Consider the following 25,121-nt stretch of genomic DNA (forward strand, 5'->3'; position numbering starts at 1 on the left):
ATGTGGAAGATGAGTTATTTTATGCATAATAACCGAATCGCATATTCGAATTTTTCGAATATTAGAAGTTATTAGAATATTCGAAACTTTTCGAATAAGCGATTTTCGAATCGGATACGAATATTCCGAATGTAATATTCGACAAATATTCGAAACTTTCGAATATTCGCACACCCCTAGTTACAACCCTTCCCCCCTTTGCGTCCACGCCAATGGTGCAAGACACTGGCCTCGCCCGCAAGACAAGCGCTGCCGACGCGGTGGCATTTCCGCCGTCACCCCTAGCTCAGAATGGAACCGCCCGAGCGCGACGCGGGCATCGAGCTTTCAAGACAACGGCGACAACGGCCTGTCTGGATCGCGCGTCTCGCCAGGATAGCTGCGTTTGTGCTTTGCCTGAGGCGCCTTCCCGTCACCCCTCAGCTCGCGGCAAGTGCGGCTGTATTCCGTTCAACTCCACACAACTTCTGGGCTCTCCTGCAAGCCTTTCTCGCAAGGCAAGTATGACGACTTCTTTCATTTTCCGGTGCATGCCATCGTATACCAGCCCGCAGGAATCTTAAGCTTGTCGCGGAAAGGCGAAGTGCGCTGCTGTTTTGCGTTGCCACTAAACTGTTCTACATCTCTCGGTTAAGCCAGCCGGTTCGCCATTTCCCGTTGATCTTCATGCAAATCGAATACGGTATTTTCTTCTAGAAACAGCGGTTCTTTTCTTTGAAGTGAGGGTGACTCTTTTTGAATATGGTTATTCTGAGTTTTGTAGACAGGCGGCAAGTGAAAAACACTCCCTAGGCCGCACGCGTCCAATTCGAAAACCGCCATGGACCTTTGTAGAAAAAAGGGACGTGCCCACTCTGGCAGAGGGGCGGCCGGAGGCGTTCCGGCTGTTAGTATTAACTGGAATGTATACAATTTGTGCGTTTTCTTAAGCGAGTTGATGCATTGAATGTCCGGTTTTTTTATTACCCTGTATGAAACTTTCGTCATAGCACGTAGAAGGGGGAAGGCGTTGCGATGGGTAAGTCGCCCCTCGGTCAGCTGACGATGGACGCAAAGCCACCTACCAATCGCTTCTCTCGCTCTCCGTGCTCTTAGAAGTCTTTGGTTTTCTCCCATTTCCTCGCGTTTCTTATGCCTTAAACGCCTACCGCGTTATTCTAGCCTTCTTAAAGGGACTGTCTACCGCTCGGGAAAATTTTTCTGATTGTGGTGAAAATGAGAAGATCGTTCGTCACATCGGCGGCAACGAGCATGCTTTTGTCCCATAAAAATGAATGATATTTTTATTTGATGTTCAAAATCGTCAAAGAACGACCGCTAGCATCACCCAACGGCGTTGTGGTTCAGTCTACTGGTAGGACAAGAAATCTTCGCAGGTAGACTCATTTTGCTTAAAAACAAACATGTGTAACTTAAATTTCTATTTCACGCACTTGAGGCAGCTTTCAGTTGCGTCAGAGTAATTTTTTGCCTTTTTTCCCTCACGCGTCTAAAAAGGCGCCCGGTGGCGCTGCTTGCAGCGCCGCCTTCGATTTCGTCTGCTTCAACTCATGCGCTATGCCATGCGTATAGTGTACTAGATTATTCTAGTACACTATAGCCATGCGGCCCTCCGCGCTGGTCGTACCGTGCCGCTGTATTGCTGTTAGGATGTCTCACATGTGCTGCGCTGTGAAGGCGTGCATTTATAGTCCCCTTTTGATGAATCAACTTGGCTTGGATTGCAGCAGCAGTGCTCAAATAAACGCATAGACTGCGATTACAGAAAAAGAAGTGTTCTGTAATCGCTTCATAAGGCTTAATTTAACCGGTAGCGCGTTGAAAACGACTGTTACATTTAATACATTCGTGTTCAGCGAAAATAATGTAATCCTACAGAAATCGCACGTGCTTTCGCTTTTACTTTTTGCCAGTACTACAATCGTCATCGCGTTCACCAACCAGTGTTGTGGGCATGTTTCACGCCAATGGAAGAAGACCGAAAGCAGATCGAAAAATTGTGTTAAATATTTCTACTCACTTTCCAGGGAAACCGCTGCAGGGTTGGACACTTTAGGCTGTTTGCTTTCGATTGCTGTACAAAACAGAAAAGCGATGAAGGACGGTAGACAGTTCCTTTAAGCAAAGCTCGTTATAACCATTTCGGTGGTGGAGTCGTACGCGAAAAAATCAAAGCACCTTTCTTAAAGAAATATGGTTGAACGCGAAGCTTTCTCCCATGCAAACTGAATCAAAGTCTGAAGCCAACGACCACGCAACAAATCCAAGAAATGCTGACCGACCCGATGCGATGAATATATCCATTTGAATGGCTGTTTAGGATTGTATTTTCTGATGAATGGAGACATATTTCTTTAAGCTTCATAGGCTTTATTATGGATCACGTAGCCGTTGGTTACCCACGCTCACTCACACTTTCACGGACCTCTATACACTTGCACAGTATTGTCTTGTGATCGCTGTGGTAGACGGCCAAAAAGGTCTCCGTAAAGTGACACAGCTTGCTTGCAAACGTGATATCAATGCAGGAATGGCGTTGCATCGCGGGTCTCTGCAGCGTTAGTTTCAACGAGTAGCGATCTAGCATGGTCTAGCTGCGGGCAAGAGCGCGCTTGCGTTCGCGTACGGCAGCCTCTTGTTATGCCGTGCGCTGCACCCGCGCTTTACCAGTGGTGACGGCCGGGAATGCATTGTGTGACTCCCGTAATGCAATGCAGATTCACACACTTCGTGGCGTTGCAGTTCCCATTGTTCTTATCGGTACAACTGCGAATGTAAACTGTAGTGTTCTACGATGTCGTGCTCCATTGTTCTGTTGTGCGCGCACATAGTGCAGTTCTGTAAGTTGGCTTTCCTGCAGTGCATATGCGGCACTCACGGACGAACCAGTGAGAGTACAGAAATGTGGCCCTCGGAGGGTGCGTCGGTCACATTCGCATCTGTGTGCGCCGTGTTCTAATTGATGCTTTCTGGATCGTGTGCTGGCCGGCAATCAGCCGTTTCTAACTTGACAATGTGATCATTTTGTCGAGGTGACTTGTCACGATAGGTCGCCACATTTCATTGTTGCCTGCTATGAACGCGTGGCCGTCGTTGTTGCCTGTAGCCACTGAAGTGTTGCGCTGCTAGGCACGCGGATGAATGTTCAATTCCCCGCATGAAGGGAGGAAGCATGGGGATCACCCTTGAAACGCACTTGCAACTACGCTCTTGGAGCTAGCCCTACCGCAATACCTAGGAAGAGTACGTAAAAGCTACTCCTTGGTGATATGGTGGTTAGTGGGTGCGTGCCGCAACTTGCAACGCGTTAGTGAAAGCGCATATCCCCATCAGTCGAGCGCTTCTGTGCCTGCTTAAATATCTCTTTTTGCCCGCTCTGGTCGTTTTTGTAATATTCACAGTATGAATGAATAAGGATGGAGCAGCGGACCTGAGGGCAATTCCACGCAGCACGTCACTGAATTTTCCGACGTGGGATTTCCGACGAACTATTGTACAACGTAACGAGGAAAGATTCTGCTCGATTTTTGCTTACATGGCTCATTTTTGTTTATCACAGACAAGATTAAAATCGTAGCAACGCATACATTTCCTAAAATCTTTTTCTTTAGCTTAAATGGATACTGAAGTTGAAAAAAAATAGAAAAAGAAACATCGAAATTCTTTTGGGAAGATGACACTATTCCGATAAACAGTTTATTTCACATACTTTTGAGGCGTTGGCTGTCTTCCTGAAGGATTGTGTGCGCGCGGCGGCTGCACGCCAGCGCGCGCGGAGCGGCGCATCGACGGTCCTGACGTCAAGCGTCCTCGCAGCGGAAGCAGGTCACGCGCTTTCATGTCCTGCTACTTCCCTACCTCTCCTTTACATCCCTCTCTCCACTTTTCGCAAAGGCACTGATACATGCCACACCCGGGAGCATTGTTCGCTGCGGGTGCCGTTCGTACTGGTTCTAGAACTGTAATGAGAGCGGCGCGGGTTGAGAGACGCGGACGATGGCTGGCATGGCTGGCGCGCCGATTTCCACTAATGTTAAACGTCACCTTCCCAAGTTCACGGCACGGCCGATTGACGCGGCAGTTTGTGAAAAACGCATTAAATTCATTATTTTGGTCCAGTTTATGCCTGTAAGCAACGTTGTGTTAACTAATTTTAGCACCCAAGCTTTCATTTGGGCTGAAAATCTCGGCGGCAAATGTTTTGTTCAGTGTCCTTCAAGTAATGGCTTACTGATGTCGAACTGTGATAGGCGATTTATGTGCTATTTTATTACAGGGATCCAGCCATGGCCAAACCCAAGACACGGACGTCTCAAGAGGCCTCCAGCCCCGTCCAAGAAACTCCAAGGAAAATGTACGTGAACACGAGGCAAGATTCCGCCGCATCGAGAGCAGTCAAAAGGTTAGTAACCTTTGCGCTTCACACGTTTCTGAAATGTTAAAAGAAATCTCCTAGTGCTCGTTTTTCAGTCCAGGTTATTTTTCATTTATAAACATTGCTGCTTTCTATTGCGCATTCTTTGTTCGTGTTTTGCTAAACTTCATGTTAGCATGAACAATCGCAGTTTAATAATGTACCTCATACTCATTGCAGAAGTTGCGAGGTTGTTTATGGTGTTTTTTTTGTTACGAGAGCAATAACTGAATAAGCTAACCTGTACATAGAGTCGTTGATGTGTTTCGAGCCGTACCCGATCCGAAAACCGTGTCCGAACGAGAGTTTTAGCCGGGGCTCAAGTCCAACCAATATTCTCGGAATGGGCCTAAACCCAAACTCATCCTAAACCGAAAAAGATAATAACGGTTACCGGTTCAGCTTAGAAATGGTTCAAGGATACAGAGCATAAACGGGGACACAACATATAGCACGATTCTTCGTCGGCTTCTCCCACTGGCAGTTCGTGAAGGCTGACCAGTACAGTAGTCCACGTGAATGGCAATGCACTGTAGATATGGGCTCTAAGCTAAGCGGATATGTACGCCTAGACGCTTCCACTTCTGAACTAAGCCATACCACTATATACATTCGCGCAGCCTAAACATTGTTCGAAGAAGCTTCGCATAATCTCCGGGTTCCCAGTCAGGCGGTTATCTCAAAAGGGAGGATTGAAGCTCTTCATGCGAAGTACGCATCGCGGCTTTGAGATATAGGAAAAGCGGCCTCTAGTGATTATTGTGGCGTAATGAAATTCAACCAAATTAAACGGAGAAACACAAGCCGAAGCACCGATGAGCGCATAGAGCAGAGAACCAGAATGACGTCACTGTTCAAGGCAACAACTACAGAGGTGTCTGGAGGTCTGAGAAGAACATGGCAGTTCCACTCTTCTGCGTTTCGGTTTCGGTTTCGCTCCTGAATTTGGGTGAATTTCGCTTCATCTAATCATTACTGGAGGCCTCATTTTCGCAATCCCAAAGCTGAACGGGTTCTTCGCATGAAGGACTTCAATTCTCCCATTTGACATAGCCGCCTAACTCAACTAATTAAAAAACTCAGGTAATAACACTTACCTAATTACTGTACAAAATGTCTTTAGCGATAATAGGACGACTGCGGCTGCAGAAGAAGTAATTGCGAAGGCATCAAACAAATATCGCATTTCCCTGATTTCTGAGAATATTGCACACATTTCTTCAAACACCCAGTATGTATGTCCTAATTATTATACCCACGGATAATGAGGTCAGGGAAGGTTTAAGTGGCATCAGTTGAACTGTTTTGAGGTGGGGGGAGACCTTGAAAGTGAGTTTCAAAATTTCGTTGTACATCAACGGTAATGAAAGCAATGGTTATAAAATATTGCCACGCCCACTTCTTGTTTCATTTTATGTTTTTTGGGTTTGACCAGCAAGGACGGTTATCAACGCTCGAGGCTGTCCGTGAAGTAGTGTTCGAGAAGCTTCTCGATTGTAGTAGATCGTTTTGTTAAGATTTCGCGCCGCACGCGAAGGTTCCAGCTTTATCGAGAGATAACGCCGCCACCAGCGATATTGCTGGAAAGTTCGATAGCGAATGTATAAAAGCCGACGCACTTGGCCGCTGGTCAGTTGATCGACGGTCGACGCTCTGTTCGACGCTATCAGTGTATTGCTGTAGTTTGAGTTTCAGTTTCCCGGCCACAAGTTCGGCCAAATAAACAGTTTCATCTCGGACGTGCTGACTGCTGTCTTCGTCGACGTCACGACCACGTGACATCTGGTGGAGGTGCTGCTTCATGATCCGGACGCCACCGCGGAGCGCTGACCCAAGCCCAAGCCGCGAAGAAGACGACTCTAAGGACAACCCGGATCCTCGAACCAGTCGCCGGCAGAAGGGACTACAACCAGAGTACGGGCTCCTTCCCGAAAACGCCAGGCAGCCGAAGACCGTCACATCGACTGCCGAGACGATGACAGACCCCCTGCCGCCTACAACAGTAGTGATGCAGCAGCCAAGGGAGCCACCAACTTTCCGTGGATCGTCGTTTGAAGACCCGGAGAGCTGGCTGGAGACGTACGAGCGAGTCGCCGCCTTCAACCACTGGGACACTGAAGAGAAGCTGCGCCACGTCTACTTCTACTTAGAAGACGCCGCGAAGACGTGGTTCGAAAACCATGAATCGAGCCTTCAATCCTGGGACCTCTTTCGGACGACGTTCCTCAATACCTTCGCGAGCATCGTCCGCAAGGAAAAGGCCGCTGCTTTGCTGGAGACAAGAGCACAGCTACCGAATGAGACGGTCACTATCTACACGGAAGAGATGACGCGACTTTTCCGCCTGGCCGATGCTGCCATGCCTGAGGAAAAAAAGGTGCGCTTCCTTATGCGGGGAGTGAAACAAGACCTGTTTGCAGGATTGGTGCGGAACCCACCGAAAACTGTGACCGAATTCCTAAAGGAGGCTACAACAATTGAAAAATCCCTCGAGATTAGGACGAAGCAGTACAACCGCTCAACTCTGTCAACAGGCTACACCGAAGCGCACTCGCTAGGCACCGACGACCTACGGGAAACCATCAGAGCGATAGTGCGGGAGGAGCTGCGCAAGCTGTTGCCTTCAGCGCAGCCTCAAGTGGATTCGATCGCCGACATGGTCCGCGAGGAAATCCAGCAGTCGCTGGGCACCCCCTATGCAGCGCAGCCGCAGCTGCCAGCAATGAACTATGCTGCTGCAGCCCGACGCAACGCCCCCCCCCCCTCCTCGTCCGCGTCAAGACGCCGCGCCGCCGCAGCAGTTCCGCCGCCAGGCACCGCCGCCACCACCAGCGACGCCATACCGCCCGCCGACAGGACAAGGATGCGCCCCCCGAAAGACCGACGTTTGGCGTGCCCCTGACAACCGCCCGCTCTGCTACCACTGCGGGGAGGCCGGCCACACGTACCGCCGCTGCCAATACCGACAGATGGGGCTACGCGGATTCGCCATCAACGCGCCGCGCCCGCAGCCAGGCGAACGGCCTCGCGACATAGACGACTACCTCACCGGAACAGAGTGGCAAGAACGACGACCTTCCCGATCACCGTCGCCCGGCCGCTACATGCCACCGCACCGCCGGCAGTACACTGGCCCAAACCGGGGCCGGTCGCCTAGCCCGTATCCGGGAAACTAAGGGCAGCAACCGATGGAGGTGCGGTTGCTGTACGACGAAATGCCGAAGATCCTCCGCGGCCGCCGACGACGACAACGCGACGAGACCTTCAGAACACGACGCAAACCGGACGGAGCCCTCACGACGAAATTTCGCGGCCCGAAGAAAACCTGACGACGCAACGTCGAAACAGCGGGACCAATCGACGAAGCCGTGATCCGACGCCACGACCTAACCGCAACGCAAGACGACGGACTAGCGACCTCGATGTTCTTATCGATGGCCACAGCATCACAGCTCTCGTCGACACCGGAGCCGACTATTCCGTCGTCAGTGAGCCATTCGCCACCAAGCTGAAGAATGTAAAGACCGCTTGGAGCGGACCCGAAATCCGGACAGCTGGAGGCCACCTGATAACGCCGATTGGTGTCTGCACGGCGAGAGTCACCATCGATAACCGGACTTATCCTGCGAGCTTTGTAATCCTACGAAACTGCTCCAGGGATGTGATACTCGGAATGGACTTCCTAAGTGACCACGGCGCCGTTATCGACCTGAGGTCTGAGTCGATAACACTAACCTCAGACAAAGCGCTCCCACCCCACGCCACGCCAGGGAACCATGCACTGAAGGTGATAGAAGATCAGGTGACCGTTCCGCCGCGCTCCAGCGTCATTATTTCCGTCGGCACCGAAAAACCTGCGAACCTTGAAGGTGTAATCGACGGCGATCAGCAACTACTCCTTAACCGTCAAATTTGCGTCGCAAGAGGTATCGCCCAGCTGCATGACGGTAAAGCAAAGGTACTGCTGACAAACTTCACCCACGAATATAGGCACCTCAGCATGGGTGCGACGGTTGCCTACATCGAAGAATGTGTAGCCGCCAGCGATGCTTTCGCCCTCTTGGATGCTGCCGAACCTGCTTCGACGAATAGAGGTCCCGAACCGGATTTTGACGTCAACCCGAGCCTTCCGAAGATTAAGCAAGACCCGCTCAAAACCCTGCTCCTGCAATACAAGGACTGTTTCTCGTCGTCATCTCGGGTCCGACAAACGCCCCTTGCTAAGCACCGCATTATAACAGAAGAAAATTCTCGACCACTCCGACAGAGCCCCTACAGAGTTTCGACGCGAGAACGTGAGGCCGTAAAGAAACAAGTGGACGAGATGCTATGCGACAACATCATCCAGCCGTCCAAGAGTCCGTGGGCGTCACCCGCGGTGTTAGTGAAGAAGAAGGACGGGACACTGCGCTTCTGCGTTGATTATCGGCGCCTGAATAAAATCACGAAGAAGGACGTGTACCCCCTCCCACGGATAGACGACACCCTGGATCGACTTCACAACGCGACGTACTTTTCGTCGATGGCCCTCAAGACCGGCTATTGGCAGATCGAAGTAGACGAAAGAGACCGAGAAAAGACCGCTTTTATAACGCCCGACGCCCTCTTTGAGTTCAAGGTCATGCCTTTCGGTCTTTGCTCGGCACCTGCGACGTTCCAGCGCGTCATGGATACCGTACTGGCCGGATTGAAGTGGCAGACGTGCCTTGTGTATTTGGACGACGTCGTCGTGTTTTCCTCGACCTTCGGCGAGCATCTACGGCGGCTTGAGGCAGTACTTCAAGCAATCAAGACCTCTGGACTGACCCTGAAGCCAGAAAAGTGCCGATTCGCATACGACGAGCTCCTGTTTCTGGGTCATGTGATCAGCAAGTCTGGAGTGCGCCCAGACCCGCGGAAAACAGCTGCCATCGCCGACTTCGCGCCACCGACCGACAAGAAGGCTGTGCGCCGATTTCTCGGCTTATGCGCCTATTACAGACGCTTCGTCAAAAACTTTTCACGGATCGCCGAACCACTGACGCTTCTCACGAAGGCTAACGTGGAATTCAGGTGGGAAACGGCGCAAGTGCAAGCATTTCAAGAACTTAAACGACGCCTGCAGACGCCACCCATACTTGCGCATTTCGACGATTGCGCCGATACGGAAATACACACCGACGCAAGCAGCGTAGGACTCGGTGCCGTCCTTGTGCAAAAGACTGACGGGCTTGAAAGGGTTATCAGTTATGCTAGCCGGTCACTATCCAATGCAGAAGCCAACTATTCCACAACAGAAAAGGAATGCCTTGCCATCATCTGGGCTACGTCAAAGTTTCGTCCCTACCTCTATGGCAGGCCCTTCAAAGTTGTCAGTGACCATCACGCCTTATGTTGGCTAGCTAACTTGAAGGACCCTTCAGGTCGTCTCGCACGATGGAGTCTGAGGCTTCAAGAATTTGACATTACCGTCGTGTACAAGTCCGGACGAAAACACTCTGACGCCGACTGCCTGTCCCGAGCCCCCGTCGACGCGCCGCCGCAAGAGGACGACGACGACTGCTTCCTCGAAACTATAAGTGCCGACGACTTCGCCGAAAGGCAACGAGCCGACGCGGAACTGGGGGGCCTTATGGAGTACCTCGAGTGCAAGACCGCCGTTGTTCCGAAGGTATTCAAGCGAGCACTGCCGTCGTTTTTCTTACGAAACGGCGTTCTCATGAAGAAGAACTTTTCGGCACTTCGAACCGACTACCTTCTTGTCGTGCCCTCATCATTGCGACTAGAGGTCCTCCAGGCCCTACACGACGACCCGACGGCTGGGCACCTCGGTGTTGCCCGGACGCTCGCCAGAATACAGGAAAAATACTACTGGCCACGCCTTGCTGCCGACGTCGCCCACTACGTTAAGACTTGCCGAGATTGCCAGCGACGGAAGACACCGCCGACGAGGCCCGCGGGACTTCTGCAGCCAATCGAGCCACCTCACCGGCCATTCCAGCAAATCGGGATGGACCTACTTGGGCCGTTCCCGACGTCGACTTCCGGCAACAAGTGGATCGTCGTAGCAACTGACTACCTCACCCGCTACGCCGAGACAAAGGCCTTGCCCAAAGGCAGTGCCGCCGAGGTAGCCAAGTTCTTCGTGGAGAACATCGTCTTGCGACATGGCGCCCCAGAGGTCCTCATCACAGACAGAGGTACCGCTTTTACTGCGGACCTAACTCAGGCGATATTAAAATACAGCGAGACGAGCCACCGCCGCACCGCCGCCTACCACCCGCAGACCAATGGCCTCACCGAGCGTCTAAATAAGACCATCGCCGACATGCTGGCCATGTACGTCGACGTTGAGCACAAGACGTGGGACGCCGTCCTTCCGTACGTGACCTTCGCTTACAACACGGCCGTCCAAGAAACGACGCAGATGACGCCGCACAAGTTGGTCTACGGAAGGAGCCCGGTGACGACGCTCGACGCCATGCTACCGAACGTCACCGACGAAGAAAACCTCGACGCCGCCGCTTACTTACAACGTGCCGAGGAAGCTCGACAGCTCGCCCGCCTGCGCATCAAGACCCAGCAGCACACAGACAGCCGTCGCTACAATCTTCGACGACGCTTCGTGGAATACCAGCCCGGTGACCGTGTCTGGGTCTGGACGCCGATACGCCGACGTGGGCTTAGCGAAAAACTCCTTCGGCGATACTTCGGCCCATACAAGGTTCTTCGACGTCTCGGCGCTCTTGACTACGAGGTCATCCCGGACGGCATTACGAACTCCCAGCGACGCCGCGCACGACCTGAAGTCGTTCATGTCGTGCGCCTTAAGCCGTTTTTTGCACGTTAGAGAACCTGGGGACTCTACTTTTACCTTTGTTATTGTAATTTATTTATGTATGCACTTGTTTTTTTTTTCTCTCTCTCTTCTTTGATCTTTCACAAGCATCGGGACGATGCTTTTTCAGAGGGGGGCAATGCCACGCCCACTTCTTGTTTCATTTTATGTTTTTTGGGTTTGACCAGCAAGGACGGTTATCAACGCTCGAGGCTGTCCGTGAAGTAGTGTTCGAGAAGCTTCTCGATTGTAGTAGATCGTTTTGTTAAGATTTCGCGCCGCACGCGAAGGTTCCAGCTTTATCGAGAGATAACGCCGCCACCAGCGATATCGCTGGAAAGTTCGATTGCGAATGTATAAAAGCCGACGCACTTGGCCGCTGGTCAGTTGATCGACGGTCGACGCTCTGTTCGACGCTATCAGTGTATTGCTGTAGTTTGAGTTTCAGTTTCCCGGCCACAAGTTCGGCCAAATAAACAGTTTCATCTCGGACGTGCTGACTGCTGTCTTCGTCCACGTCACGACCACGTGACAATATGCAAGGTAGTTAGAGGTAGACGCAGGTTGCAGTGGAGTTCAAAAGTAGTTACATGTTTTATTTTTTGTTTTTTTTTTTTCAATTTTTCGACATATGTATTTTTGTTATGATCTGCTATTTGCAGAGCATTGCAATTTTGCGCAAAGGTAGCCACTAACGCCGCGCGTTACAGAAGTGGAACTAAAATTCTCAGCGTACAAGAAAAATTAGATTTGTTTTTTTTTATGTTTGTCGATGTACGAAAATTGCCGCTTATGAATGGTTTCTTTGTATACTAAAAAATACAAATGCACCTAGGCTACTGATTCTAGTTTCAGTTATGTGAACACAACTAATTAACACACGTGCGAATTTTCATTTGCTTATTTCTTATAGCTCCACAAAAGATACACGAACACCAAAGATCTTGTTTTGAGAAAAACGCAGAAATTACGTAGGGGTACACTCGCGTTTCCTGTCTACGAGTCAAAGAAAAAAGGACCAAAAATTATTTTTGAAGCCCCGAGTGCCCTAGTGTGATATATTTTCTGAAAGATGAATAAATGCTCCTGTCAGGTGATTGCAAAATCCCAAAATTTCATTTGTCAAAACGAAGTCTCACCCTACCTTAAAGGGACACTAAAGGCAAATAACAATTTATGTCAGAGTGAAAGCTCAATGTATCACAAGTAAAACGGCAATATTATCAGCAGCAGTGCACTACTTACCGAGAAATTAAGCTAAATGTATCACATGATGAGTGCCACGAGTGGCACATTTTCGAAGTGATTCCGATGACGTATGAGAGTCTTCCTACAATAAATCACTAGTAATCAAACTAGCAGCAATAAAGAACCTTCCGTGCATCAAAAGACGTAATAAAATGCTGTTTGTTTCCGTTTGATTCATGGAAAAACAAATCACCCCATCTCCGCTAAAAGGGACCATGAGGCGATGCGAAGCAGCATTTCGGCATGTCGAGCCCGCGTTTCAGAGGGGAAGTGGAGAGGGGGAGGAGAAAGGGAGGGGAAGTGGGAGAGGACGTGTGTGGAGAGGGTTAGCGCATGCGCAGTAGGGGTGGTCACGCCGCACACCACCACCGGATTGAACTCCGCCATAAGATGCTTCGCATCTAATAGAACCTCTGTGGCGTTGCCATGGGGAACGGCGCGCGTGGTTCAAAAGTTCCGTTTTCGCCAAACTGCGCTTCGCCCGGCGCCCTACCACTAAGACGCGACCACGCGGTCGCGTCTCAGTGGTAGTTTCGGGATCGCGTACTGCCGCGTGTGTCTTGCGCGCTCGTGAAAGTCGCTCTGACAGAAAGTTCGACAAAATGCCGCATGCATGTCATATTGCCGGGTGCCCGAATGGTGCACAACGCCAGTGCTGTAGCAAGGAGGCCGATGTGTCTTTTCACTGGGTGCCGCGGAATGAACCCTTACGCTCGAAGTCTCGTTGTCAAGTTCTCCGTCCACATCCATTGCGGCTATTGCGGCAAGCTTCGATGGCTTCAATGGCCGTTGTTGCTGCTGTGGGTCCCGCTACTTTCGCTCTGCTGCTACTAGTGTCGGCGGCCGCGCAGTAAAGGCGGGCAACATTGGGCACGGCAGCAGTGACGTATGAAAGTCTGATTTCAGGCGGGTGACTTGAAGTGCGCTAACGCGATGCGGACCACTAAAACGTGATTTTATTTCAATATAAGCACTTCCTCGGCATAAAAGTAGCACTACGAGGTTTCTGGACCGCTATTTCAACAATCAACGTCGACTTAATATGTGCCTTTAGTGTCGTGTATCGTTGTGATTGTGACGTAGACGTGAACAAAGTAAAGCGGACGAAAAGACAACTTGCCGCCGGCAGGTCCGGTCCCTGCCAGAGGCGAGTTGTCTTTTCGTCCGCTTTCTCCACATCTTTATCACATTTACTACAATGCACCTCGAACAGTTCATTTAACGTCTTCTATGCCTTCCTTCTCTGCAATATTTATGAGTTTTCAATAGTGAGTTTTCAATCAAGAGGGAAACAAGACCCTAAGATTCCCTTCTACTTGATCAACTGTAATGTAACTTACATCACAACCATTACGTTGTGACATGCACATAACACGATCGTAATATCTTCTTTTTCCTTTTTCCTTCTCCTTTTCTGCTCTCGTCCTCCTAGGGCCTTTCTGTCCTGAATGCCTTTCCCCTATACCGAGCCGCATGTAGGTGCCTTTACATACGCCCACAGAATTCTCTGTTTTTCATGAAAAAGCTCTCTCTCTCTCTTACCCTTTCAGTGGGTGGGTGGGATCCGAACCCGCAACCTTCGCAGTACGCATCCGATGCTCTACCGATTGAGCTGTGACCGAAGGCCCTTCCCCGTCACCCTAATTCATTTCCGTGTACATCGTGATGACTAAACTAGCGTTAAAGACGAAAAAAACTTCTCTGCTTTCGTTCTAAGCTTTCTGTATAATTCTGAATGTATCAATCAGAACTAATGACATTAGAACGCGGAGTGCTCAGTATAGAGAAACTTCTGGGCCCGTACGTTGCCAACGATAGACTTACATGCGCTTTAAAAGGGTGCGGCATTGCTCGAAACTACTAGGGCAATTTAAGGTCACCTAATATATGTATGTCCTACTTATTAAGTAGAACCTCGGTGATAAAAATCTCAAGGGGGGGCGAAAATATTCGTATCACTCGAAATTTTGTAAAAACTGTTAAATTCTGTTTTCAAACCACAATATACGCACGAAACGTTTATTTGAAGACTGCGGCATTGCTCGAAACTACTAGGGCAATTTAAGGTCACCTAATATATGTATGTCCTACTTATTAGGTAGAACCTCGGTGATAAAAATCTCAAGGGGGAGCGAAAATATTCGTATCACCCGAAATTTTGTAAAAACTGTTAAATTCTGTTTTCAAACCACAATATACGCACGAAACGTTTATTTCCGTTGAAATAACTCGTGTAGGTCTTTCTGGTACACGCGAACGGACCAAAAAGTTACACCATCTCCCGCTAAAGGGGACCATGAGGCGATGCAAAGCCGGAGCACTTGCACGATCGCGTTCCGTTGGCGTTTGTTGGGCATGCTACCGACCTCGCGTCGTGGAACGCGAAGAGGAACACTACGCGCGTCATGTCTTTCCGCTAGCCTGGCCGGTAATTCTCATGCGAGCGGGGAAAGCGGTCGACAGGCGCGCGAGGGGGGCAGCGTAGGAGAATAGAGAGAGGGAGGGGACGCGCATGCGCTGGCGCTCATCGCGGCGTTGCGCTGGAGAGGTGGAGGGGTAGTAGAGAGGGGGATGGGGAGGAGGTGTGCGGAGAGGGTTTGCGCACGCGCAGTAAGGGTGGTCACGCCGCACACCACCACCACCACCGTACTGAACTCGGCCATAAGATGCTTCGCATCTAAAAGGGACGGTGCAGCTGGCTGCCGCGAACGCGCGCCTGAAAGCTTCGCGTGAGATGACCCGAAAACTAAGTGCCATAGTCCGCTCCACCACCGTCATAAGCAAAGAACCACAGGAACGCCGCGTGCCTTTTGACGACATCATATCCTTTAATCTACCGCTGCGTCTAGCGTCACTGTCGATGATTGTGTCGACATCGGCCGTGGTTTCGAGGTCGTGGTGGTTTCGTGGTCGTGGCAAACGGTAGTTTCGTTTTCAATCCGTGTGCGAGGGCCACGCACGTGCCTTCAGAACTACGTCGTTGCTATCTATGATCGCGTCTACCGCGGTTTTGGTTCGCCGCGGTTGCGGCAAGCAATGGCGCTTTGACACTTAACGTCGGATGCGCATGTATATTTTCGTAGTTTCGTCTGGTTTCGTCGCCACCATACCCGATCGCGTCGACAGCGACCAAGGTTTCGTCCACAGCGATTGTGGCAAACCATAGCCATTGTTCTCACAGAGTGTGCGCTCGCTCCTTTCGGTCGTTGCTCGACGGTTTCGGTGCCAAAATTCGTATCACCCGTCGCGACGCGGGAAAGTGTTCGGAACAACCGAATTTTGGCCCATTGGACACAGCGCGATTCGGCCGGGAATTTCACGAATTCGTATCAGCAGGGTTCGTATCACCGAGATTGTACTTACATGTATGTCCTATATAATTATGATGTGTTAATGCTATTTTGCCCTTATGTGAGCATTCATTTCCTTGATAACTATGGACCGTATGAGGGACTTTATAATTCAATTGGATACACTTTCTTTTACGTTATTACGCTGTTCATTGACATAAGTGTTTTATGTTTTTCCATATTCCACTGTTTGTGTGTTTATTTGTTGCCTTGTAGGCTCGATCCGTTTAAGAGCTAAGACAGTAGCTGGCACCTTATTTTTCCGCCAACATCTCCTCCACATCATATGAATAAAAAACATTTCTTTCAATCGCAGATCCCCTAAGAACGTCAAAGTCTCCCAACAAGAGAGAGACGGCAAGACTACGGCCACGAGGTCCTTGCAGTGCGGCGTGTGTGACAACGTTTTCAACCGCAAGGCGCAACTGCGAACACACTTGTTCGCTCACGTAGGCGGAAAACAGTGCGCCTGCGACGTGTGCGGCAGGAAATACAAGCAAAAGAAGAGCCTCGTGATCCACAGTCGCACGCACACGGGCGAGAGGCCCTTCGAGTGTTCGTCGTGCCCGGCCACGTTCACCAGAAGCGACATTCTGAAAAAGCACACGTTGACCCACACCGGCCAACGACCGCACGAGTGCAATATCTGTGGACGCAGGTTTGCATTGAAATCAAGCCTCGCGTTCCACGCACTGACTCATTCGGGCGAGAAGACGTTCGCCTGCCACGTGTGCGGCCGAAAATTTTCTCGGACATACGCACTCCGGAGCCACGCCCGTACGCACACTGGCGAGAAGCCCTACGTCTGCCACCTCTGTCCCGCCACGTTCGCGCACTTGAGCACGCTGAAAGGGCACGTAGCAAGCCACACCGGCGAGCGACATTACAGGTGCGACGTATGCGGGAAGGGATTTACCCGAAGAGGGAAGCTTTCGCGCCATGAGAGTATTCACTCAGCGAGTCGCTAAGCCTGAGTGTCAGTTCTGTAGCGGTACATTCTACGGTAAGGTATACCTCAATGTCGCCATGACTGCAGCTCCAGCAGCAGGATATATTGAGACCGTTGTAGTATTCTAAGGAAGTGCGTGCTTATATCATCCACGTCTGAAATATCACACACAGCAAGTAGGCAGCAATACACACTCTTTGGCGCGCATATTGCCCCCAGCCATGCAGCCGGGAGACGCCGTGCATGTATAAATTGGACGAAGGAGTCGCGGCCCCTATACCACATTCTACATTACAGGACACGTGTGGCCAATGCCAAGTAGGCAAGCCCTTTGGCATCAGTAGATCTTTTCAGCTGTGAGCGTACGCGCGATTTTTCTTGTAGAGGTGTCCCCAGAGACTATCGGATACCATCGCCAGATTCGCTATGAAAGCATCTGACGAACATTAACGCATATTGTTGCTGCTGTTGAAAGTTCTTTTGTATATATCACTGACCTGTTTTCTTAGACAATAAAATGCACCCTTTATTTTGATTGTACGCTTTGGTACGTGTCTGCCCAGATTCTTTTTCGCGCATGCGCATGTGGACCTAAGTGTTTTGATCAGCGGCACAATGACAACTAATATGGAACTTCTGAGCGCAGTGCAATGTCGAGATTATTTCCTCTAGAAAAAAAAAATCCAATTTTATGTTACCCAATGTTATTTTGTTCTATATTTGGGGCGGTTAAATCTTCACTATGACGTACCGCTAACTCGCTTAAAGTGTGAATTGCCAACTTAAAACTTTGGCAAGTGTTTGTAACGCTGAACCCATCATGCGTTTTATTGTAACCATAACATTGCACAAAACGCCCTGCACTTGGTTAATAGTCACCGAACATAAACGTTTATTTTGGTCAGTTACTTTCTCACGGAACTTTCATATTTATAAGGATATCATATATCAATAATTTCTTCCTCGTGCCAACTTACTAGACGCGGCACTTTACAAAATTTCATTCTTCCGCCTACTAACAATGCTTATAGAAAACGACTACTGCACTTTGGGAGAGTGTCTGGAACGATATACTGTTTCAAATAACAGAAAGCTGTTCCAGTGCACTTAAAATATACTTTCTCCAGAAAAACGAATGAACAATATTACTAGCACTCGCTTTTGCTGTGTTGTCTGTTGCATTACAAGTTGATTAAATGGCTAACAAAATGATGTTTGACATTCTTTTCCGTATTTATATTTTCGTTCAGTATAGATAGAATCTGTTTCATGCATGTAACATGTCTAATACTGCAGTTGTCTTATTATAAATACGTTTCTTTTCTCTATGTCTTACTTTTTTTCATCCCTTATTTTTTTGAAGTGGGCTTCTACAACATCTGCTTTGGTTACATATTTATTGATACTCCCTGCTAGCCAATTGCTATGGATCTCACCAGTGTTGTGCCTTTTCATGTACTAAGAGAACTTGAAATAAAAGAAGATTACGATATTCCGATAATGAAGACTGTGTACATACCGCAAGCATCACGAATTCATAACCTGCAGATTTCCTTGCTTCAAAAGTGCACACTTGTTTAGTACTACTGGTTGCAACATATGGGACAGCAACATACGGGTTAAGTATTAGCAAGGGAAATGTTAAGGAATACGTAATGAGCCATGGAACGAAAAAACTTCGGCATAAACATAAAGGAGGTCTGAGACGGTATTGATAGTTTTGTGCAAACCTGTTGCGCCGGTAGCAACAGCTTTCGTGGATCGATTAATAACTTGGTTGCGCTGTAAACATATATATTCATAATCATTTAGAAGTCTTACACGAAAACTTACGTGCACCACCTGTGAAATCGGCGTCGTGCAGTGTGCCCGTATGTGTCCGCGCAAAGCAATGTCATATACACTCTTAGCCAGGTCCGGCTTAAAACAATTCATATAACCGGGAGAGTAGCTCGAAATTTCGACGCTTATAAATGGCTCACTCTAAGTGGCCTAAACCTACGCAGACCAATATTAAGCGGCCTATTTTATGAAGTTTTTGTATACGGGGTTTATGCACATAAAGGCCAAAAGTATGCGTCCCGTGCACGTACGGCTCTTCTATATTCGGCCTATTGTCAAGTAGTTTTTCTTGCCTTACAAGGCCGCTGAGAATGGCCCGCATATCGACAGTCCGGTTATGCAGGACGTTAGATCAAATTTGTCCTGCCTTATAGGCGGTACTGCTCGCAATTTTTTTGAAGCAAAAACAAATTATCATACTCTTTTTTTTTTGGTTGTGCATGCCTTTTTTTCTTTTGCTTGTTTTCAGCCTTTTACCTCATGAGCATGCATACAGACATCACTAAGGCACTGGAAAGAGAGGCATGAGTCAACACACATCCACAATAGGGTTTTGAACCCAGGCCTACCGCGTGGCAAGCAGACACTGTAACCAGTACAGAGGGGAACCGGAGAGCGAAGACGAAACGTCGCGGAGGATGGGCATTGTGAGCCAAGAGCACCAACGCCGCTGGACGGAGGAAACATTCTCGTGTTAAGTTATCGGGCATTGTGTCTGGTCGCAGGGGCAAATACGAATACATCTCACTCCATGACCCCCAATATCATTTTCGTTTCTCAGTAGGGGGGGGGGGGTCAAGGTGTAGCAGTACATCACCCTTGTCATCAGCCCCGCTGCCAGCGAAATTTAGACTGCCGTTTCACTACGTGAACTCGAGCGAGTTGCAAGCGAGCGGGTGCCGTCGCATGTGCAAAAGGAGGTCAAAAAAGCGCTGACCCGGACCTTTCTCTTTTTATTTAAAATATGCGTTTGCTTCGCACGAAACCGATTCTCACATGTGCGTGGGACCTGCCGGAATATTTTTGAGTGAAGCTTTTGAGTTAAAGAGTTCGGTGGCAGCGGCGGCGCCATAGTTCGCGAAAAACTCGGCGCCGGCTAGTAATAAGAAATGCGGGCTGCGCCGGTCACGTGCGTTATTTAATGCTTCGTTTTTCATTAACTGCTGCTTGCTCGACCAGGGTGGTCGGCGACCAGCATTTCTGATATGGCATTGTGACCTTTTATCGAGGCCCCTTGTCGCTTCTCGTTGCCACATTTCGTTGTTGCGTGGATATGAACGCATGGCAGTGGTTGTTGCCTGTAGCAAGTGAAGTGTTGCACTGATAAGCACGTGGGTGAAAGTCCGGTTCTCGGCATTGAGGAACGAAACAGCTGTGAGAGAGCATAGAGCAATGCAAGAGAAAGAAAAAAGGAGAAAGGTTGTGCGTCAGGCTCACCACACGCGAAGCTTTGCTTGCCCCAACTTTCCGGTTAGGGCAAGGGCTCCAGAATGTTTTTTCTAAGTGCATGTTCCCTCGCAAACTTGGAAAATCAGCGCGAGCACGAGGGAAACACAAGACGAGAAGGACGAAGTACGAGCGCTGTCTAACAACTAATGTTTATTCAAACAAAACTGAACACACTAAAAACCAACACCATGCGTGCTAAAAACCAACACTAAAAACTAAAAACCACTAAAAACCAACCACTAAAAGCCAACACCATTTTATGTCACGTGAAAGAAATTGCTAAGCGTGCACACCTCGCAATCAAGAAATAAATTGAAGGTTCAGATATGCAATCATCGCCCATGATTTTGGTAAAGAACGCTTCCGCGAGTTCACTAGCTACAAGGGTAAGCTACGAGGTGAACGGAAGCGTTTTTCCAAGGTTTGAGGCGGAAGCGAACCCAGGTATTCTGCGAGGCAGTCGGGCATTCTACCACAGAGCTACGCCAGAGCTTGAAGCTACTTAGAAAAAAGGCCCTGTACAGTTGTCTATTTCGGCAAGGACTCACGTTGACAGATGTAATATTGCGTGGCAAAAGGGTAGAATCGCTCCAAGCGTCACACCGGGTGAATTGCGCAACTAGTGGATGGGCGGTTGAAGCTGCACACCCGTTACAAGGGCCCCAGCCATTATTCATTGCCATCAGTAGCAGCGTATGCTAGCAGTTGCGTGTCAAATGTGGCTTCTGCTCTGCCGTCACCAAAGCGAAGTGCAGAGCATCAATAAAGTGTGCACCTACGTAGGGGTGCGTATCACTTTACAGGCGCGTAGTAAGTGGTTCGCAACTTGCACGCTAGTTTGTTCATAGCGAACGGGTGGCGTTCTGCGCAGCACGAAGGAGGGTAGAAGAAAGAGAGGCAGGCAAGAGTGCAGTACGCATTCCTTCGTGTTTGCGCAGTACGCCAACCGTTCGCGATAGTAATTGCAGTAGGCGTCCTGCGAAAACTTACAGCGGTCAACTACCTCGCTGAGTAATAGGCATAAGTGCACATAAAAGTCGGTGCGCGCACACAGCCCAATGACGCCACACTCGGAGCAGCTGCGGCGGTGGCGGTTGTCGGCAGCGCTAGTCGACGGCTGAGGGGCAAGCGATGGAGCGTCCACGCCCTCCGGATCACGGCCGGCCGTGTAAGTATATACCACTGAAAAAGAGGATTGTCCTGCTCCGTGCTCACAAAAACGATATTGAAGCCAAGGTGGTGATGCGTTTTGGATGCCGAGCTTGAGAAACACTTAAAAAGAGACACTAAACTCAAACAATGAATCGTTTTACATTGATTAATTGTACTCTGAAAACTTTAATATCGTTAATGTCACGATCACAGGTTTATTATAAAGGAGAAAATCAAGTGAAAAGATTCATCTTTTTTAAACTTTGCGCCGGAATCTACGCATGTGACGTCATGGATTTTGAAATGCATTTTTCGTATTTTGGCGACATTCGCTCAACGAGATTTCCTGAAACTTGGTATGTTATATTGGTATGACAACGTACTTCATTTTTACCATTTAGGAAATACGTAGCATCTAGTAGATGTCGTCAAAACCTGTGACATCGTAACGTTTGGTGCGGGAACTTCAATGTGGCGTCGCCACCCGCATTTTCTTTTCGCGCGTTTTCTCGCTTACCACGCCTCTCACTGCAGCAAGCGTGGACCGTTGAAAACGACATAAAAATACAAACGTGCTCGAATGCATCGTTTAGGACGTCGATGTCACGCCAAACACGTGTACGCACTCATCGCGGCTCATTTGTCTTACACGAGTGCAGCCATCTTGTGTTACAGATTGTAACACACGCCAAACTTTTTTTTATTGCGAGAGCATTTATATGGACAGTCTCGGATGGTTTTTGCCGTCGCCGTCGTCATGCACCGTATATGTATATGCATGTATATATATATATATATATATATATATATATATAAAGTCCCAAAGAAATATAATACAGAAAAATTCTTCCGAAGCGCGGAATCGAACCGGCGACCCCTCGCTCCGCAGCGCGTGGCGCTATCCACTACGCCACAAAACGCAGATCTTTCAGGTAGCTAACGGCGAGCGTTATATACACACCCTTTACCGCTGGCAGTACTCCGAGACGGCAGGCGCTTATAAGCGTTTCTTCATTACCATCGAGATGGCACGAGGAGCGCAACGGGCGGATTTAAAAGTCGTCGGCCAGCTCGCTCGCTTCTAATATTTGCGCAGGGAGAACCTTGCCCTTCCGCTGTCGGCTCGCGCGTTATGTCGTGGTGAGGAAAGTAGGGATGTTTCGAGCTTCTACCGTGATGTCCGCGCTCATGTTACGGAGCGTACGAAAGTCACTCGAGCTCAAGGGACGCCGCTCAACGAAGAAACAGAAGATGAGCGCGATTTATCAAGTGTCACAGCTCGACACTTGAAGCGCGCTGGTTTCCTTCGCTGCTTCGGCCACCTTTGCAACAGGAGCGCTGTTTAAACTGAGAGTATCCGTTGGCGAGCCTCACTTCGTACAGCATTACAGTTTCTTGCTATCGCGTTCATTGCTTCGCCCTTGCGGCGAAACTGTGACTTTTTTTTTTTCTAAGCACATGGGCATCTTTATGGGACGGCGTACCGCGCTGTCATAGCAAAGTATAAAGTTCTCTATGTATACATCGTCCGGATTTTTTTGTCTAAACACTAAGTCATTCTTCGTGCGGTGTCCATGGCTGTGAAGGACATCATGCCATTCTCTCGCAGTAGAGTACTCAGAGCTCTAAACTGTGCCTAAGGCGAAATACGTGCCTCACCAAACACGAAAGGCGTCGGATTGAACACGAAGTGTGGCACAACATGAAGTGGTGTCTGGGCTATATTAAACGTGGACAGCAGTAACAATGCTAATAAGACAACTTGCAAGAATTTGTCCAACGACCACGTAGGAAACAGTCTTGTAGTGCATGATCGTTCTGGCCGATGAATGAAATGAAAGGCACTACACATCGTGCATACATATAGCAAGCACACTCACTCATGTATCAACTCACTCACTTTCATTTGGAAGGTGAGTTTGAGTAAGTACCCATGAAAGAGAGAGACAGAGAGAGAAAGGTTACGTGAAAGACAGCGAGGTTAAGCAGAAGAAAGTTGTTTGGTTTGCTACCCTCTTTTGGGGAAGGGGTAAGGTAAGGAAGGAAAAAAGAGTAAAAAAGTGAAGAAAAAACGCACAAACACGGGAGTGTCATAGTCGTTTAGAGAGGTCGGTTGAGCCCAGAAACTTCAGCAGCGCCTTCGTCGCTCTCTGGTTGAAAGCTCCAACGTTCCGGCACTCCAAAATTGATTGTTCAGAAAGCGGCTGCTCCTCGAGGCGTGCTAGCGTTGCTGAGATTTATTGTCTCTGGGAACTGTTTGCCGCAAGATTGGAGTATGAACATGAAGGATTACCTGAGTCTGAGAAGGTGCGAGTATGAGGTGAGTGAAACACCTAGAGTGTGTGTGCGTGTTTCTGTGTTTGTGTGTGTGGGTGTGTGTGAGATGTGAGTACTATGAAGATGACCGAGTACCTTGGCACCTTATGTGCCTTTCTACGGAAATCCTATGACTTCTGCAGCTTCCGTGGGTCGCCGCGTGAATGCACGCTCATGTGTGCGCGTGTTGGGGACAGTTGTATGCGGGCAAGCATAAGTGTGCATTGCGCAGTAAGCACGTAAAGATACAATTCTCCTGATGGTAAGTAACCACTCATCACCATCATCATCATCATCATCATCACGTTACCGCGTTTATCGAGTACCACGTCCAATTGCAAACGTTTTAGATAACCGCGGTGCACCAATAAGAAACCAAAAGTGGCCAGCGTACACCGTATAGCAGGCACGTAGACAGGATCTTTTTTTCGGAGGGGGGGGGGGGGGCAAGGCCTAACTGGTCGAAAGAAAGTCTTTCCGCGGCAAAAAAAAAAAAAATTGGACGCTAGTTTTTACCGAACTTCTCACACACTGTCTCAGAAAAACGCCTGCGAGATGAACGTGAGCCATTTTATGACAGCAATTCTTAAACAAAGAACAGACAGATTCGGGAAAACAATTTTATTGAACAACAAAGAGCCAAAAGACGGATGCTTTTATGACACAAAAGATGCCGAACGCTAACATTCATTTTAGCAAGGAATTTTAAAGAATGGCATTGCGAATGGTCTTACCATATAGTAAAGGTCAATGCAAAAGAAAAGAAAAAACGGACATGTAGCCTGGCCGAAGAGTGCGGTTCACGCTGCAATTTTCATGCGTCGTGGTTTCTACATAAACACAGCGATAACTCCGTCGACACTGACTTGCATCCGGTGAGTGGACAAAAGGGCAATGTCATTAAGCCGCTCTTGTGTTTGTGTCATTTTGCGTCAAACACCGCTTGTGTTTGTGTCGTTTTATGTGTGCGTGAATTTGTCCTTTTGTGCGATGCTTCATCAAATATCAGCCGCCTGGTTCCTCAAATATGTTTTTACTCTTTTCATTGTCGAGAGGCTGCGTACTGCAGCAGCTGTACTCACTGGTAGCGTTGCCGTTATCTTGAGGAGTGTGTAACGTTTGGGATGAGGGCTTTGTCGCATTCAGCGAAACCGTCCATCGCAAAGCGGGGAAATTCCTCCTCTTGCAGGGCTTGCCATTTATTTTTACAGGTTTCTCATTGGCGTTTTAGTGTAAGGATATGAGTTGTCGCATCTCTCAGGTAAAAATCGAAGGCCGGCTGGACAGATCCAAATTTGCCTTTTGAAGGCGTGCTTTGGCAACATGAATTGCAAACTTTGCAGTGTTTTTCGATGGCTTGCAAAGCGCCGTTTGAGGGAAGCTTTCGGGTCATCTATGTACGGAATGAACGTGGCTCGTCTGTAGTATTCTTCCGCATAACTACAAGCGTGATTTGCCCGGTATCTCTGTGATCCTGCCACCCGTGGAATCTCGCACTTCACTCCGAACTCCGCCGTTATATCTTGACATAGAGAAAATGTTTTGTGGAGTTCTGCCTCCGCGTTAGTTCCCATCTCTTCTAGT

At 48.9% G+C, this 25,121-nt stretch overlaps 1 protein-coding gene across 1 annotated transcript in view; it reads left to right on the top strand.

The window, feature by feature from the left end:
- The first annotated feature begins 4,286 nt into the window (after positions 1-4,286).
- Positions 4,287-25,121, top strand: part of LOC119395095 (zinc finger protein 157-like) — a 103,155-nt gene continuing 82,320 nt past the window's right edge. The window contains exon 1 of the mRNA XM_037662387.2: positions 4,287-4,402. Coding sequence (XP_037518315.2) covers positions 4,287-4,402 — 116 coding nt within the window. The remainder of the gene's footprint in view (positions 4,403-25,121) is intronic.

Source organism: Rhipicephalus sanguineus, chromosome 5, assembly GCF_013339695.2.
Source record: "Rhipicephalus sanguineus isolate Rsan-2018 chromosome 5, BIME_Rsan_1.4, whole genome shotgun sequence".
Taxonomy (NCBI): domain Eukaryota; kingdom Metazoa; phylum Arthropoda; class Arachnida; order Ixodida; family Ixodidae; genus Rhipicephalus; species Rhipicephalus sanguineus.